The sequence below is a fragment of the Miniopterus natalensis genome, chromosome 3 (genome assembly GCF_054644295.1).
Source record: "Miniopterus natalensis isolate mMinNat1 chromosome 3, mMinNat1.hap1, whole genome shotgun sequence".
NCBI lineage: Eukaryota > Metazoa > Chordata > Mammalia > Chiroptera > Miniopteridae > Miniopterus > Miniopterus natalensis.
Window position 1 is genome coordinate 86,006,328 of NC_142083.1, and position 15,660 is coordinate 86,021,987.

At 37.0% G+C, this 15,660-nt stretch overlaps 1 protein-coding gene across 1 annotated transcript in view; it reads left to right on the forward strand.

Annotated features, from left to right (window-relative positions):
- The window catches only part of TXNDC11 (thioredoxin domain containing 11), a 58,136-nt gene that overhangs the window by 6,409 nt on the left and 36,067 nt on the right, over positions 1-15,660 (forward strand). The window contains exons 3-4 of the mRNA XM_016197599.2: positions 2,773-2,870; positions 6,424-6,553. Of these exons, the coding sequence (XP_016053085.2) occupies positions 2,773-2,870; positions 6,424-6,553 (228 nt within the window). The remainder of the gene's footprint in view (positions 1-2,772; positions 2,871-6,423; positions 6,554-15,660) is intronic.

Sequence of the window (15,660 nt, forward strand, 5' to 3'; positions counted from 1 at the left end):
TGCACTAATTATAACTTAAAGGTGGAAGGGAGCAAAGTAATATATAATTAAATCATATGTGTTTCAGTTTGTAAATGCTTGGGCAAAATAGGTCCTTGTTCCTTTATGTAGAGCTACTGTGGATGGAACAGTTACAGCTGTGGATTGATAAAGGTATAATGTATTGGGCTCAGGTACTGTGGGGGCATTGCTCTCTGTGATTTGATTTTTCTAAACAATGGACAGCTCTTGGTAAAGTTCTGAACCAAACAAAGTACTTTCTGCTCTCAATTGGCACAGAAGTTGCCTTCCTGAGAAAATCAGTGAATACAAAAACCATGTTTTGGATTCACATATAAAATGGAATTAGGTCCTGGGCTCAAATAATAACAACAAATGGATTTTCCCCAATATCAGTGTTTGGCCGGGCATTTAAAACTGCTCTGGGATGAATCTTCCCTGTGCAGAGTAGTTTTGAGCATTGCAGGGTGTCTATCACAGCCCCTGCCCACCACATGCCCTGTAGCCTCCGTGCCCCCCTCCCTACTCCCTTGGCCCGCTTCCCCAGCCACAAAGAAGCATCCACAGGCTTCTAAGAGGCTGCTGCTGGGACCTACTGACCTGAGGTTACTTAAGCAAGGCAGCTGAGTTCCAGAAGTACATTTGGAACTCTCAGTTGGTTTTTCTTAGAAACACTGTTATAAATGGTGACTAGGCTTCCTACTCAGCCTAGTAAAGCATTGGAAACCATTATATATCCCTGAATGTGGTACCAAGTACTGTTTAAATATAGCTCTTCATTCCCTGTAACATTAATTCTTTGGGGTGGGGTATGATTTTGTGTTCCAACAGTGGGTCCATGGATTTGCTCTATTCCCCTGTCTCCCCTTCTACCCCCCTTTAAATGGCAAATAGTAACCAAATTGACAGATACTTCCAGGAAGGAAACAGGAACTCTAATGGAGCACTGGGAGGCAAGCAGTATGTTAGCATAAAGGAAATCAACACTTTGCCAGTCATTCCCCAAGTTTTCTGAATTTAGAGAACATGTGGAGAACAAGTGGAGAATTATATATTATGGTGTCAATCACTTACTCTTATTGTCAATTTAAGTAGTATTCCCTTCAGAGTGAGTCCATAGAAATAGTATTTGGGAGTGCCTGGTCCTGTGCTGTTCCTCACAACAGCTCTGCAAGCTCTGATGCTGGTGCTCCTGTTCTTCTGAGGCAGGACCTCAGGCTTAGAGGGCACAGCAGTTTGTTAAAGGTTACAGAACAAATGACTGAGGTCATAGTGCCATGAACAACTGACTGGCACTGTTTTATTTAAAAAATTTTCCCCAGCTTCTTTCCCAGTTCTCAGTAGGGAAAAGGAGCAGGTGTATTTTCAGAAACAAGCAAAAATCTTTTGAGCCACATTGCTTAGTAAAATGAGCAACCATGGTAGATTGTGCCTTATTTTTGAGTAAAAAATGAGATATCAACCTTAAGTAAAGATATTTTTGCTTTTCTTTCTCATAAATAGACTCTAAAAGGAGCTGTAAAGAGTTTCCACTAAGTTTGAGCAGTATTGCTATCTAGTAAGTATAAGGCATCCAAAAGTGACTTTTTGTAGTCTTCATATTTTTTTAATGTTAATTATAAAAATTTTTAAACATATGGCAGAGATGAAGGAATTTTCCATAGACATACCACTTAAATTCTGTTAACATTTTATTATATTTTTATTTATGTTGTTATTCCTCTAATCAGTGGCTCTCAACTAGTGCAGTTTTGTCCCCCAGGGGAACCTTTGGCAATGTCCAGAGAAGTTTTTATGGTACTCTAGAGGGGAATGCTATTGGCATCTAATGAATAAAAGACCAGGAATACTGCTAAACGCTCTACAGTAGGGGTGGGGAACCTTTTTTCTGCCAAGGGCCATTTGGATATTTATAACATCATTCAAGGGCCATATTTAAAAATTAGCTATGAAAAAAGTTCCTAGATGTATTGAATTTTGAGTCCTGCCTGCAGTTGCCTTGGCAGGGCCAGACCAAATGATTTTGGCCCATGGGCTGGACATTCCCCACTCCTGCCCTACATCATCCTTCATTCAGTGTGTACGACAGCCCCTCACAACAAAAACAAACATAACAACGAAAAAAAACTCACAACAGTTCAAACCCCAAATTTCAGTACTACCAAAGTTGAGAAACTTTGCTTCAATCTAACTATTAATCCATCTATTTTTGTAAGTTTCAAAGTAAATTGCAGACATAGGGACACTTCTTAAATACTTCAGCATCCACCTATAAATATGTACTTAATCCACATTATTGCTATTCATACTACATTTTAGAAAATAGCTTTAATCACCCATTATTTTTATTAGTTTTTAATATAGTCATTAAGATGGTCTTTTGAAATTCGTGATGTTTTATTTATAGATAACATATTTTCATTCTCAGATACTCAATTTGACTATCAAAAGACATATCCTTCAACTAAGTTTTCGTGTCAGTCATGCTTAGAAAAAGCTCTTTGGTGCTCATTCACTTTAGAATTCAAAGGAAATAATTTTTCTCTTGGGCCAGACTCCAGAATACTCAGTTCTAGTTAGACACTATTGATAAGAGTCTTTCTTTTTTTTTTGTAGCAGTCACTGATAACCTTCTTTGAACTCTTAAGACCATTTTTTTTACACTTTCTGTTTCAGAGAAGAATAGTTCCATATCTATAATTTTATCTTTTAAGTCTTTGCAGTTTTTCAGTTGTTATTCATAGTCATTTGAAACCTTTTTTGGCTCTGCAGGTGTTGTTTGTGGCAATTAACTGTTGGTGGAACCAGGGGAAATGCAGAAAACAGAAGCATTTCTTTTATTTTCCTGTAATATATCTGTATCATCGGAGGTAAGAAATATTAAGTAGTGTTTCTAATTCCAACTAAGTTTATCAATTTTGAAGTGATTTTGTTTTTCCCATTTAAAAATATTAGATTGAGAAAATACATATAAGCAAAAATAAATAAGAGGATCTGGATAATTTTATCAGCCATACATAATCACTATGTGTTTTGATTTATATTCTCTTGTCATACCCTCTCCTTTTAAAAAATAAAGACATTATCATGTAGTAATACTCTTTCCTAAACTGCTTTTTCTTTTCATGTCATTACATATTCTGCAGCATTGTTGTTGTTGTTTTTTGTTTGTTTGTTTTTAAATATATCTTTATTGATTTCAGAGAGAGGAAAGGAGAGGGAGAGAGAGAGATGGAAACATCAATGATGAGAAAGTCATTGATCGAGCCCACACCCGGGCATGTGCCCTGACCGGGAATCTTACCCCGGTCGCCTGGATCCTAGGTCGATGCTCAACCGCTGAGCCACGCTTGGCTGGGCTACAGCATTGTTTTTAATAGTAGCAGTTACTCCATTGTGTGGCTGTACATTTCAGATATCCTAAAAGTGTTTTATCTTATAAAAATACGTAAAAGTCTTTATCCAGTTACCTGGCAAGATAGCATAGGATAGCATAATCAAAAGGGTATCTTCCCATCTTTTCAGCTGGGAAGAGAATTACTACAAGGCCACAATCCGGTATCTGTAATTCTGAAATCCAAAGAGCTCTGAAAACCTGAAGGACTTTTCATAAATTTTGTCCCCATTCATCTGGCCTGAAGTAATAAGAGGCCGCCTGTAGACTTTATCCTACTTAAGGTGCTAGTTTATTCATTTTGCAGCAGAAATATTGGTGCTTGATTTTGGAGTAGTGCCTAGACCTTGCTGTGGGTATTGAGTAATGTCTAAAATTTGACTTAAAGGATTTGGGAGACAAGAGATGGGATTCTGGCGTAAAGTTTGTTAATGAAGGTAAAATGGGTAAAGAAGATGTGATTAGTAAGAGCTTTACTTTTTATTTTTTCTCTCTAAACTTCTTGGGCCTTAATCAATGACAATTTATAACAAACCATCAACAAATTATCATTTATGGATTATCTGTTACATTCCATCACACTTCGTGTCTCTAACATAAAATGTTGTGTGGCACATAGTTTTGTTTCTCAGGAGCTAGTAAATAGTATTTGGGCAAAAACATACTTTCCTGCCCCATATTCATCCTCAAAATTTCCTCTAGATATATGAATACTTTCTCAGAGGAACTTTCTCATGGTTACTTTTTTTTTAAAGGTAAATATAAAGTGCTGTACTTGAAGGTTCTAAAACTCTGTGCTCTTTTAATGGGATAATGAGCTTGTTTCATGACGGTCCCTGCATTTCTTTTCTTGGAAATAGGAGATATTTGGAAATAGGAAATACGACATAGTTGCCTAGCGGGCAGTATAGGACTAGCAACTATATGTAATCAAGCCAGCTGCCTAGAGGTGGACTTAACTTGATGTGACATTAAAATGAGAAGAATTCCCTTGAATCTAGTAAAAAATATCATTTTGGTTTATATGGGGTATGCAATGTTATCTTACACTGTTTATTTTCTTAGTTTTATAGAAAGATTGAAAAGACATGAAAGGAACTTTAAAAAGATCTAGTCCACCCCTCTCATTTTATAGATGAGGAATTTGAGGTTGTTACCTTGAAGAGCTTGCTCCTCATCTTTCCCTGTTAAATTTTTACTTATTTAAGTCAGTCCAGGTCTATTAAAACTCATTTCAACATGTGCCATTCCCAGTGTATCAAAAAGAGAAGAAAGTGCTAAGGCAGAGAAATATCCAAAAGGTAGCCTTTTCATATTCTATTTAAGAATCTTCAAGCCCTCTGTTTTACACATAACACATATGAATGAATGTATTCCTTCAGCTCAACTCTCTTGTGAGTATTTGGTAGTCTTGAGATTCTTTTGGATCATGTGCTTGCAAATGTGACCTTTGAGTCTCATCACTGGACATACCACTGCTGCTTTGTGTGTTGTTTCTGTTCATATACTGACTTACCTAGTTGTAGCTGCTTAAAGAAATTAATAGGCTTTTCTTTTTTGTGAAAGTAGATTCCACCTTTTTTTAGTATATGTACTACTGAAGCAAGCACAGATTCCACTTTTTTGGCTTGTATTAATGCCAGTTACAAAGACAGTTTATAAAAGGCTCTGAGGCAGGGAATCGTTTCTCAAAACACTCTGTATGAAGCTCAGCAGCCCTAGGTCCACTTGTCCTACGGTGATGGCTATAGCATGTTGCTAAAACATGTTCCCTATCCTGCACTCTGGGATCTTCTTATTACAAGTCACTGTGACTCTAACATCATGCCAGGAAAACTCAGCAGAGCCTGTTTGCTTGAGTAGATGAGGTTTCCAGATTGGCTGGCTTGTTTTTAGTGAATAAAAGAAATTATCAGATGATTTTTGATTTCTTCCTTTAAAAAATGTTGATAGTTGATAGGGTTGTTGGTGATTTTTAAACCAATTTTAAAAATTAATTGACAAATTAGTTGTAGTAAGTCTTGAGTTATAGACTTGTTAACTCTGTCTCCCAGTTATGCACGTAGAATGCTATTTTTACTTTTTTCATGCTAATATTTCTTTGCATCATATTCTACAGTGCACACTGAAGAATTGTGTTTATCTTATCACATTATATGTGTGTGTTAATTTCTGTAACCAAATATTATAGTATTATGACCATAGCATTTATATAATTCTTTATTGTGCTTTGTCTACTTTTGCTATTAACAGTAAGTTTAATATCAATTTCTGTTTAGAGAGAAGAATGGTTATAGAGTTGCTGACTTTCACCATACTCCCTACCCATTCCACATAGCATCCAGCTATATTTGAGCAATGTCTGTTGGTATTATACAAAATCAAAGAAAGCCGTATGATGATTCTGATTAGCTTATTAGGAGGATAACTGAATGTTAGTAGTATTGCTTAGCAATACTAAATCAAATTGCTGTGCATCCCTAATACAACTGGAGTGGAAAATAAGGAAAATCATTTATACAAGTCTCTGACTTGTCCCTTCACATAACTTGTGTTATTTGTTTTTTTGTTATTGCAATAAAGCTTTAAATAGGTTTAAGATTCGTTTGGTGATCCTTTGTGTAAATGCCTCTGGGAATATTTAATAACTACTTTTTAGTAGGTCAAGGTGCCAACTGCTCAAAGGAAAGCCTGCCCCTCTACATTGAATTGTATAGTTCAGATCCTGGAATCCTTTAGCATTTGGTCAGTTTCCAAGGTTGCCTTTTTATTTTGTTTTTTAAGGAAATATTGTGGGATTAATTCATTTTTCAGAGATTGCTTGAAATGGCTGCTTGTACCTTTCCTCACATAAATGCTTCTTAATTGGTCCTCCGGTCACCTCCTGAGACAAAGAAGGCTGCTTACCTATAAATCAGTCAGGATCCTAGAGCAGGACATTTTCATTTTGTGTTGTTGATTATTTCTGTTATACATTACAGGTTTAATGCATGGTATATTATTTTTATTTTTTATTTTTTTGGTACTAGTTTTGGACCAATCGAATACAGAGGCCCCATGAGTGCTGTTTACATTGAGAAGTTTGTCCGCCGGGTGATGAAACCACTTCTGTACATCTCATCTCAATCAGAATTATTAGATTTTCTCTCAAACTACGAGGTACCTGTCTTTCATATCTCCTTCCATTCCCAAGGCTTCACCGGTTTGTATTGGATTGCTTGTATTAGAAAAGTTTTTATACCTCCTGTTTTGCAGCAATTAAAAGATCACATTATAGATAAGCCCCAATTAAATGTTTTTTTAAAAAAACAACATATTTTTTATTGATTTCAGAGGGAGTAAGGGAGAGAGAAATATCCATCAACTGCCTCCTGCATGCCCCCTACTGGGGATCGAGCCCCAACCTGGGCATATGCCCTGACCAGGAATCAAATCACAACCTCCTGGTGCATGGGATGACGCTCAACCAACTGAGCCACGCTGGCTGAGCCCAATTAAATGCTTTTTGAGGTACTTGATTATAGGGATGTTTGGTCCAGTGAGTTTTAAGAAAATAGAATGCTTGCAAAAATCTTGTTTATTTTTTATTTGGGAATTTATAATAAACTTTCAGTTTGTCTCACAATTAATTTAGAGTATGTAAGAATTAACTTACAATTTATATGCAGCTGCAAATTTCTAAAAATTTTATTTGATGCTTTATGCCACCTTACTGATGAGATATCTGGTTTTTCTTGTCAGTTATAGTTTAGCCTTTAAAAGCAAAACAAAACTGAAAATATTTTCCTTTATATTTTATAAATTGCATAACTATTTTAAGGTCTTAACTGCTTTGCCATTGCCAACTTCAACTCCTGATAAATTATTTTTATAGGATGTTCAAAGCATGTGCAGGACAGTTTATTATTGAGATGCCAGTATAAAGCTTAAAATAATCTCAATAAAACGTAAAAATAGTTCCACAAAAATTTATTGGAGCAAGTGTAAAATCATACTTGGGTACAACAAGTGCAAGAGCTGAATCCACTAGACCACCAGGGAACCAGCAACAATTAAAAATGGTACTTAGATTCAATAAAATTAAGATTTTAAGTATGGGATAGAGATAAAAACCATATGAATCCAGACCTCATAATTTGAAATTTAGTAATAGTGATGGATTGAATTTTTGTGCTCTGTAGATTTTTTGATAGATTGGATATGAATTTCTTTCACTAGAACATCATTTACAGCTTTTTCAATCATGTTAGAAATACTATTTATATGTTAACTGAGCAGATTCACCAAATAGCAGTATTAATATCTAGTTCTTCTGCTTGTAGTTCTCAGATGTGCATCAGAGTAAATGCTTCTTTACTCTTAATGTGGATGAAGGATGGATGTCTGTGGTCGTGTCTCCCATTTTGCCTGGGTAGGCTGGTAGACACCTGGGCCTAGTGTCTTTGGCAGCACTAACTAGGTCTGTGGCTTGGGACAGGTCACTCACCTGCCAGGCATCAGGGGCCTGGAACAGGGTATTCTTGAGACTCCTTTTAACCCTTAGATGCAGTAATTGTGTGATAAGTGGGTTTTCATGTAGATTCACAGTAGATGCCAGGCAGAGTCACTAGAGGTGGGTGTAGCAGCATGGTGAAGAATCAGGATTCGGACAGGCCTGAGTGTATTCTCAGCTCTGTCACTTATTAGCTGTATGGCTTTGGACTAGTTACTAAACCTCTTTAAGTCTACATTTTCTCATCTGTAACACAGGGATTAAATGAGATAAAACATGCAAATGCCTAGGATGTAGTCCCAATAAACGAAAAATAGTGGAAAAATCTTGTACATTTATCACTGTTCAGAGATACTTAAAATGTGTATAATGCCTGCCAAATAAAGACACCTCTTATTTGTTTTATAATTAAGAGGATCAAAATGACCTGCAAAGGCCAAGCAGTCTTCCTTCAGTTGTGCTGTTGAGATTTTTGTAAAACACTGCACCCAGTTTTGATTGTTACCCTCTGTTTTTTCTTTTTTTTAATCTCCTCTAAAAAGTAAAGAGAAAATTGGGAGAGGAGCTGTGGGACATCAACAGATAGCACGCAGCATGTATTTATCCTTCCAAAAAAAAGACGTGGAAGAAATTGAGATCTTTGACCCTAGTAAGAACACTGAGATGCAGCTTTATTATTATTTCCAGCTCAATCAGGGATTTGTATCCAGAGAGATCTGAGCCCGGTCTTAGCAGAAGTCACATGATAAGGAGAAGGACTCAGCCTGGGTTTTAACTTTGACTATAACAAATCTCTGATTTCTGAGTTTAACAGATTTTTCATCTCTAAAATAAGAGAATTGGCTCAGATAATCCCCCTTGACTGTTTTGTCCTTGGTGAATTTTAGAGAGGTTGGAAAGAGGCAGACAGAGGAAGAAGGTTCATCAGTTTTTAGTTGGAAAGGTATTTTTGTGACAATGCCTTTGAAGATCTGTATTAGAGATCTTTTTAATCTTTTTTAAAATTTCTTTCCTCTAAGATGTTTGAAGTGTTCTCTCTAGTTGTGTCTGTAGGAGAGAGACAAATGCATGTTTATGACTGAGCAGCAAGGATGAGTTCTTAGCTTTATTTAGCCTCTGCATTCTCTGAACCTGCTTTTTACAGTGCTTTTAGAGATTATGCTCCCAGTTTAACATTGAGTTCACATCACACTCACTGATGTGCCAGTGACATTACTCAAGGTTGTTTTGGCAGCCCAGCCCACTAAATTAGAATGATATATAGCAGTGTTTAGACTGCCTTTGAACAGAACCAAAAGAGTGCTGCCAAAATGAGACCACTGTACAGCTTCTGTTGGCCTTTAAAGGAACTTCCTCCCCCAAACTGTAGATAGCTTTTATCCTGACTTTCATCTTTCGCTAGGCTTTTCATTGAGATGAAATCATCTGGTTGACAAGAGACAATATTTGATTAATTGTGACAGAACTTGAGAGTCAACCCCAAGATGACACTTGTGAAACTATCTTGTGAAACATACCAAATCCAGCCTAGAAAGAAGTGGTATCAATTGGATACACACATTGTATATGAGAACATAAAGACGGCATTCCAGAGCTAGAAATGAAACCACTGCCATGGTTTGACAGTTAAATAAATGGGAAAGTTAAAGGAGGTCCCACTCTAGAGCACATATACTTTTGGACATTCCTCTGAATTAAGATTTCTCAACCTCGGCATTATTAACATTTAGAATCAGATAATTTTTTGTGGTGGATGCTGTCCTGTGCTTTGCAGGATGTTTAGAAGCACCCTTGATCTTTACCTACTAGATACTAGTAACACCCTCTCCTCCCCTTAGTTGTGACAACCAAAAATATCCAGGCATTACCAAATGTTCCTTGGAATTGGGGGGGGGGGTGTTGCTCCAGTTGACAACCACCACTATAAATTACTGTTCCCCAAATAAGGCCTTAAGAGATGATGCCTTACAGGCGTTAGTATACGCACATCTTTTTTTCATGTACGCACAATTCCACAATTGTTGCAACTTTATGGGCTTATAACAGTGGCAGTAGAGAGAAGATGAAAACTAAGCAGTGACTTGATTAGCAAATAAATTCTGAAGTGTTATTTGTGGGGGACTAAGGGAGTTATATCAGTAGAGCCATCCCTGAGACTCAGCTTTGTATTCAAATCGTTAGTCCGTAACCACTCTCAAAATGCATGCATCCTGCTCTGGCTGGGTGGCACACTTGGTTAGAGCATTGTCCTGTACACCAAAAGGTTGCGGGTTCTATTGCTGTTCAGAGCACATACCTACATTTCAGGTTCGATCCCTGGTCGGGGCACCTTTGGGAGGCAACTGATTCATGTTTCTCTCTCACATCACTGTTTCTCTCTCTCTCCTTTCCTCTCTAAACATATCCTCGGGTGAGGATTTAAAAAAAAGTATGCATCCTAAGTATTTTGAGGACCTTGCTGATTTAAAGAAATCTTACTGAGAAAGATGCTTGTTATGATCACAATTCTTATCTCCTAATTTATATTTTTTATAAATAAGAGTTTCATTATAAAGTATGTTAAATTTAGGTATACCGAAATTAGGCCAGAATAATTATTTAACATTTTGTGGCACTTCTGAGGTTTGTTAGAATGGCATTATTTTTACGTATGTCTCTAGATGTGTTTGTGATGTCTTATAGTAGTGCATTTGATAATTTTCCCCTCATTAAAAAACATATTGATTAATTATTATAAATTGATTTGTCTCTAATCCAGATATTTGCAGTTTGGACCATCATAAAATTGAAGTGTTTATTACTTGAGAGATGTTGATCTCCTGAAATTAACAACTTTCTGTATTGACATAAACTTTTTTTTATCCTCACTTGAAGATATGTTTTTATTGATTTTAGAGAGAGAGACAGGAAGGGAGGGAGGGGGGGGAGAGAGCGCGAGAGAAACATTGATGTGAGAGAAAAACATCAACTGGTTGCCTCCTGTATGTGTCCAGACCAGTATGTGCCCTGATGAGAATCGAACCCACAAGCTTTTGGTATTCGGGAAGATGATCCAACTAACTGAGCCACCTGGCTAGGGCTGTTCACATAAACTTTTATTATGTGTACACTGATGTCTATTCATATATGCTTATATTGCTATATGGAGAAGAATGCTGTAATTATATCTTGATTTGAATTTGTGTAAGTCCTATAGATGAATCCTTTCAAAAGTCTGTTGAGCCTGGCCGGGCATGGCTCAGTGGTTTCACATTGACCTAGGATCCAGGAGATTGCTGTTCGATTCCCAGCCAGGGTACATGCCCGGGTTGTGGGCTTGTTCCCTGATTCCTAGTCTGGGGTGTGCAGGAGGAAGCCGATTAATGACAACTCTCTCATCATTGATGTTTCAACTCTCTCTCCCCCTCTCCCTTCCTCTCTCTGAAATCAATAAAGATATATATATATATTTAAAAGTCTATTCAGATTATTTGATATTGAATTGCCTAGAAAAGTAGAAGTTTGTAACCAATGGAAAATATTTTTTTATCCTCACCTGAGGATTTTTTTTCATTGCTTTTCAGAGAGAGTGGAAGGGAGGGAGAGAGGAGGAGAGGGGGAGAGGGAGGGAGGGAAAGAAACAAACATCAATGTGAGACACATCAATTGGTTGCCTCCCACACATGTACCAACCAGGGCTATGGATTGAGTCTGCAACCGAAGTACATGCCCTATTTGAGATACAGACAGGAAAATGTGATTTATTACTTGTGGACAATATAGGCAAACATCCCAGTGTCATTTTAATTTTGATGGAAATTAAGTTGATTGAAAAAGAGATAGGACCAAGTAATGGTAATGTCACTTTCAAAGTCACTAGTTTTATGGATCTTCTAATTTTGGTATTTTTTGGGCTTCATTTGGCAGGTATCAGTAGCTTCTACGTCAGTAATGATTTTTTATTTTTTTTATCAGAATCATCTGATTCGTACCTTTTATTCTACCCACTAAATGCCAATAGTATTATTTATAACTCTTATCTTACATAAGGTAGCCAAAATCTTTTCTAAATCTTTTCATGAGTTTCTAGAATTTATCTATTTAAGAGTAGTGATTTCACATACATCCATTGGTTTATTCTTACCTGTTATAGTAAACCAGGTTGTTTTATATTTAAGTGGGATGAGAAAAGGCTTGGGAATCTTTTGGAGGGGGAAACATGGTGTTGGGTAAATTGCCAGGTGATAGAAAACCTGAGCATTTTGGAGAAGCACCAAGTAGAATGTTTGGCACCTGTTGTTGTGCTGTTGTTTGTTAGTAAAAGACTACTCTGAATGCTGAGCAAATAAATAGATACTGTTTCTGTCAATTTACAGCCTTATAGCACTATGAACTAAATAGTTTTAAGTTTTCTAGGTGTGAGTTAATATTAGTGCAGAAATATTTCAATTACCATTGAGTAAAAACACCACTAGAGGGTGTGTACATCATTTGCTGAAATTTATTCCAAGCTGCAAATAGTATTCACTTAGGAAATAAATATTTAATGCTGATGAAGATTTGCTGCTCTCCTATAAAGTCTATTTTTAACCTCATTCTAGCAGGTACCAAATATACTGTACATTATGGAATGGAATTAAAAACACAAAGTGGGTCAAATTATAATCTGGCATTCACTATGTTATGTTTGCTCAGTTGTAAACTTGACAAAGGAGTGTTGTCTTATTCATCTTTTTATCCCCATTCATTCATTAACAAATGTTTATTTTGTGCCTGCTCTGTGCTGGAGGCATGGTGATGAACAAGAAAGAGCCTGTTTCATGGAGTTCTAACGTGGAGATAGGTAACAAAGGAAAACAGATAAACAAGGTGTAGAGGGTTGAGTAGTATCCTCCCAAAATTCATGTTCATGGTTGAGTTCCTATGACTGTTTAAGCATTTGGGAGTGGACTAATAGAAACACTGCAATTGGAACCTGGGATCAGATGATCTTTACACAATGTAAGTGGCAAAGTGAGGAGGGACAACTTACGTACCAGCAGGGCTTGCACCCTGACTGTAACCCAGTATCAGGCTGGCTTATGTGCTCAGTTGGCTCATCTGAAAGAGAGCCTCAGAAGTATATTAGGCAGGGTTAGAGTTGTGCTTTGAACCAGCCCCTGGCCTATTTGCAACTGAGCAAACAAGGGACCTAGGCCTAGAGAGGTTTGCGTATGTGAATATACATATGTTGTATTCCCCAAACTGCCCTTTTTTCAGATTTTAGAAAGAACTGTTGAAGGAACTCTGAAATATGTAATCACTTCTCAAATACACCTTCCGTTAGGGAGACACTGAAACTTTGGGGAAATGGTTGCAAAACTTGCTTGACCTAGAGCAAGACCAGTCAGATTAGTGACTTTTAAATGGTAATTTCTAATAGAAATAAATAGATAACTAGCACTTCACTCTATTTCCTCTTTTTATTACTTTAAGTTACATTCTCAAACAGAGCAATTTTCAAATTTAATGCAGATTGTCAGAGTATTGTGAATATTTGAAAAATAATACTTAAAATATATTTTGCCTGTTTTCTGTTTTCTTTTTAAATAGCTAGTATACAGCTTTAAATCATCTCATATAGGTGTTGAATCTTATGATCTCTGTTTCTTTGGCAATGAAAAGTGAAAATAATTTTGCGTATGAGATTATTTGTTTTATATTGTTTATGGAATTTCTTTGGTCAGACTACTTGAAAAGTTTAGTACCAGTTCTTCTGAAGATAGAGGCTCCTTCATCCAAGCTATGTAGCCCCTTGGGAAATTGCAGCAGTGATACAATTGACAAGAATAAACCCTTACACTGTAGAAATGTCCATAAGGACCCCTGCAAATGGTTCAAACTGTTCATTTTTATTTTTATTTATTTTTAAATATATCTTTATTGATTTCAGAGAGAGGAAAGGATAGAGAGAGAGAGAGACAGAAACATTAATGAGGAGAGAGTCATTGATCAAGCCTGCAACCGGGCATGTGCCCTGACCGGGAATCGAACCCTGATCCCCTGGATCCTAGGCTGACGCTTAACCGCTGAGCCACACCCGGCCAGGCCAAACTGTTCATTTTTAAAGGCTTAATTGGGGTTTCCCTTGAAGACTCAGTATTCAAATTTTTATTTTTATAAATGTTTTTATTGATTTCAGAGAGAGGAAGGAAGAGGGAGATAGAAACATCAGTGATGAGAGTCATTGATTGGCTGCCTCCTGCACACCCCCTACTGGGGATGGAGCCCGCAACCCAGGCATGTACCCTAACTGGGAATCAAACTGTGACCTCCTGGTTCATAGGTCGACGCTCAGTCACTGAGCCAGACTGGCCAGGCAGGATTCAAATTTTTTTACTTCCATTAATGTCCGTACATGGTGTGCATATGTATACATAGACACATGTGTAGTTGCATACATTCATGTAGATATAAATGTGTTTATGGGCCATATGTTCATTTTTGTGAAGCCACGAGATAACATGATGTGAGAAGAGAGCTGAAATTCATCTCATTTAATTTTTTTCAATGAAACATTTATTAATATTTCAATGAATTTATTCCATTTCGCTTTGGTTTGGGAGATTGGCCTGACTATAAAGAAACTTAAATGACTCAATTTTTCCAGTAGTTTCCATGTTTGTAATCTTGCATCCACCATTAACTAAGTGACTAGAATGTCTAAAGATTTTGTTTTTCTTTTGTTCTAGGTAGCCTGATTTGAAACCTTAAGAACCCAAACACTTTGCAGTTCTACTTTAAGCCAATTCTGGATTGGCTTGTTAAAAAGATTTTGTAGGAGTCCTGGCAGGGTGGCTCACATGGTTGGAGTGTCATCCATATACCAAAAGGTTGCAGGTTCTATTCCTGGTCAGAGCACATACCTAGGTTCTGGGTTTGCTCCCCGGTTGGGGCACTTTTGGGAGGCAACTGATCCATGTTTCTCTCTCACATCACTGTTTCTCTCTCTCCCTTCCTCTCTAAACATATCCTCCGGTGAAGATTAAAAAAAAGATTTTGAAGGAGTTTAGCAAAAGAAAATCCTGTTTTTAAAACTTTGATTTCCAATGTTCTCAGTTTTAGAAATTGATTATTTGTAGGATTTTTTAAGATAGTATTAAGATTCAACATTCTGACTATCTTAAAAACCAAGTGATTTATTTAAAATTTAATCTTTTGAGAATAAGCAAGTGATTTGGATTTGAAAGATAGTATGTTCCACTACAGATCAGAAATTTCCTTTTTTATACAACTTACTGATTTTAAATTTTCCCACCAAATTAAATTTATGCCTTATCTTTTGGGTCCGATTTTGTCTCAGTGATCAGATCAGCTCCTGCTTTAGGGCCAGAGAGGATTCTTTACATTTGCTTCGTGCTGTATAGTTCATCAAGCTCATTCTTCTCAGTAACCCTGTGATGGATTATCCCATTTGCCAGATAAGGAAACTGAGGCTTCTTTTTGAAGGGTTCACCCAAGCTCATTCAGCTATCGGACTTTAGCTTAAGTCTTCCGACTCCAAGCCTAGCACTCTTTCCTCAGGGATCTCAGTTTGGCTTTTAAGACAGATAAAATCATTACAGAACAAAACCGGAGAGAGTGAGTTCCACAGGGCCTTAAAAGATGGAAGAAATTATTCTGAACAGGAAGGCAGAATGTATCTGGAGGGGATAAGTTATTGGTTTGGCAGAATGGAGGGGCATTCTGTCCTAAGCTTAGTGAAATGGAATGAACAGATGGAAATAAGTTTGTGGGGGTAGAGGAGCAAGAGAAT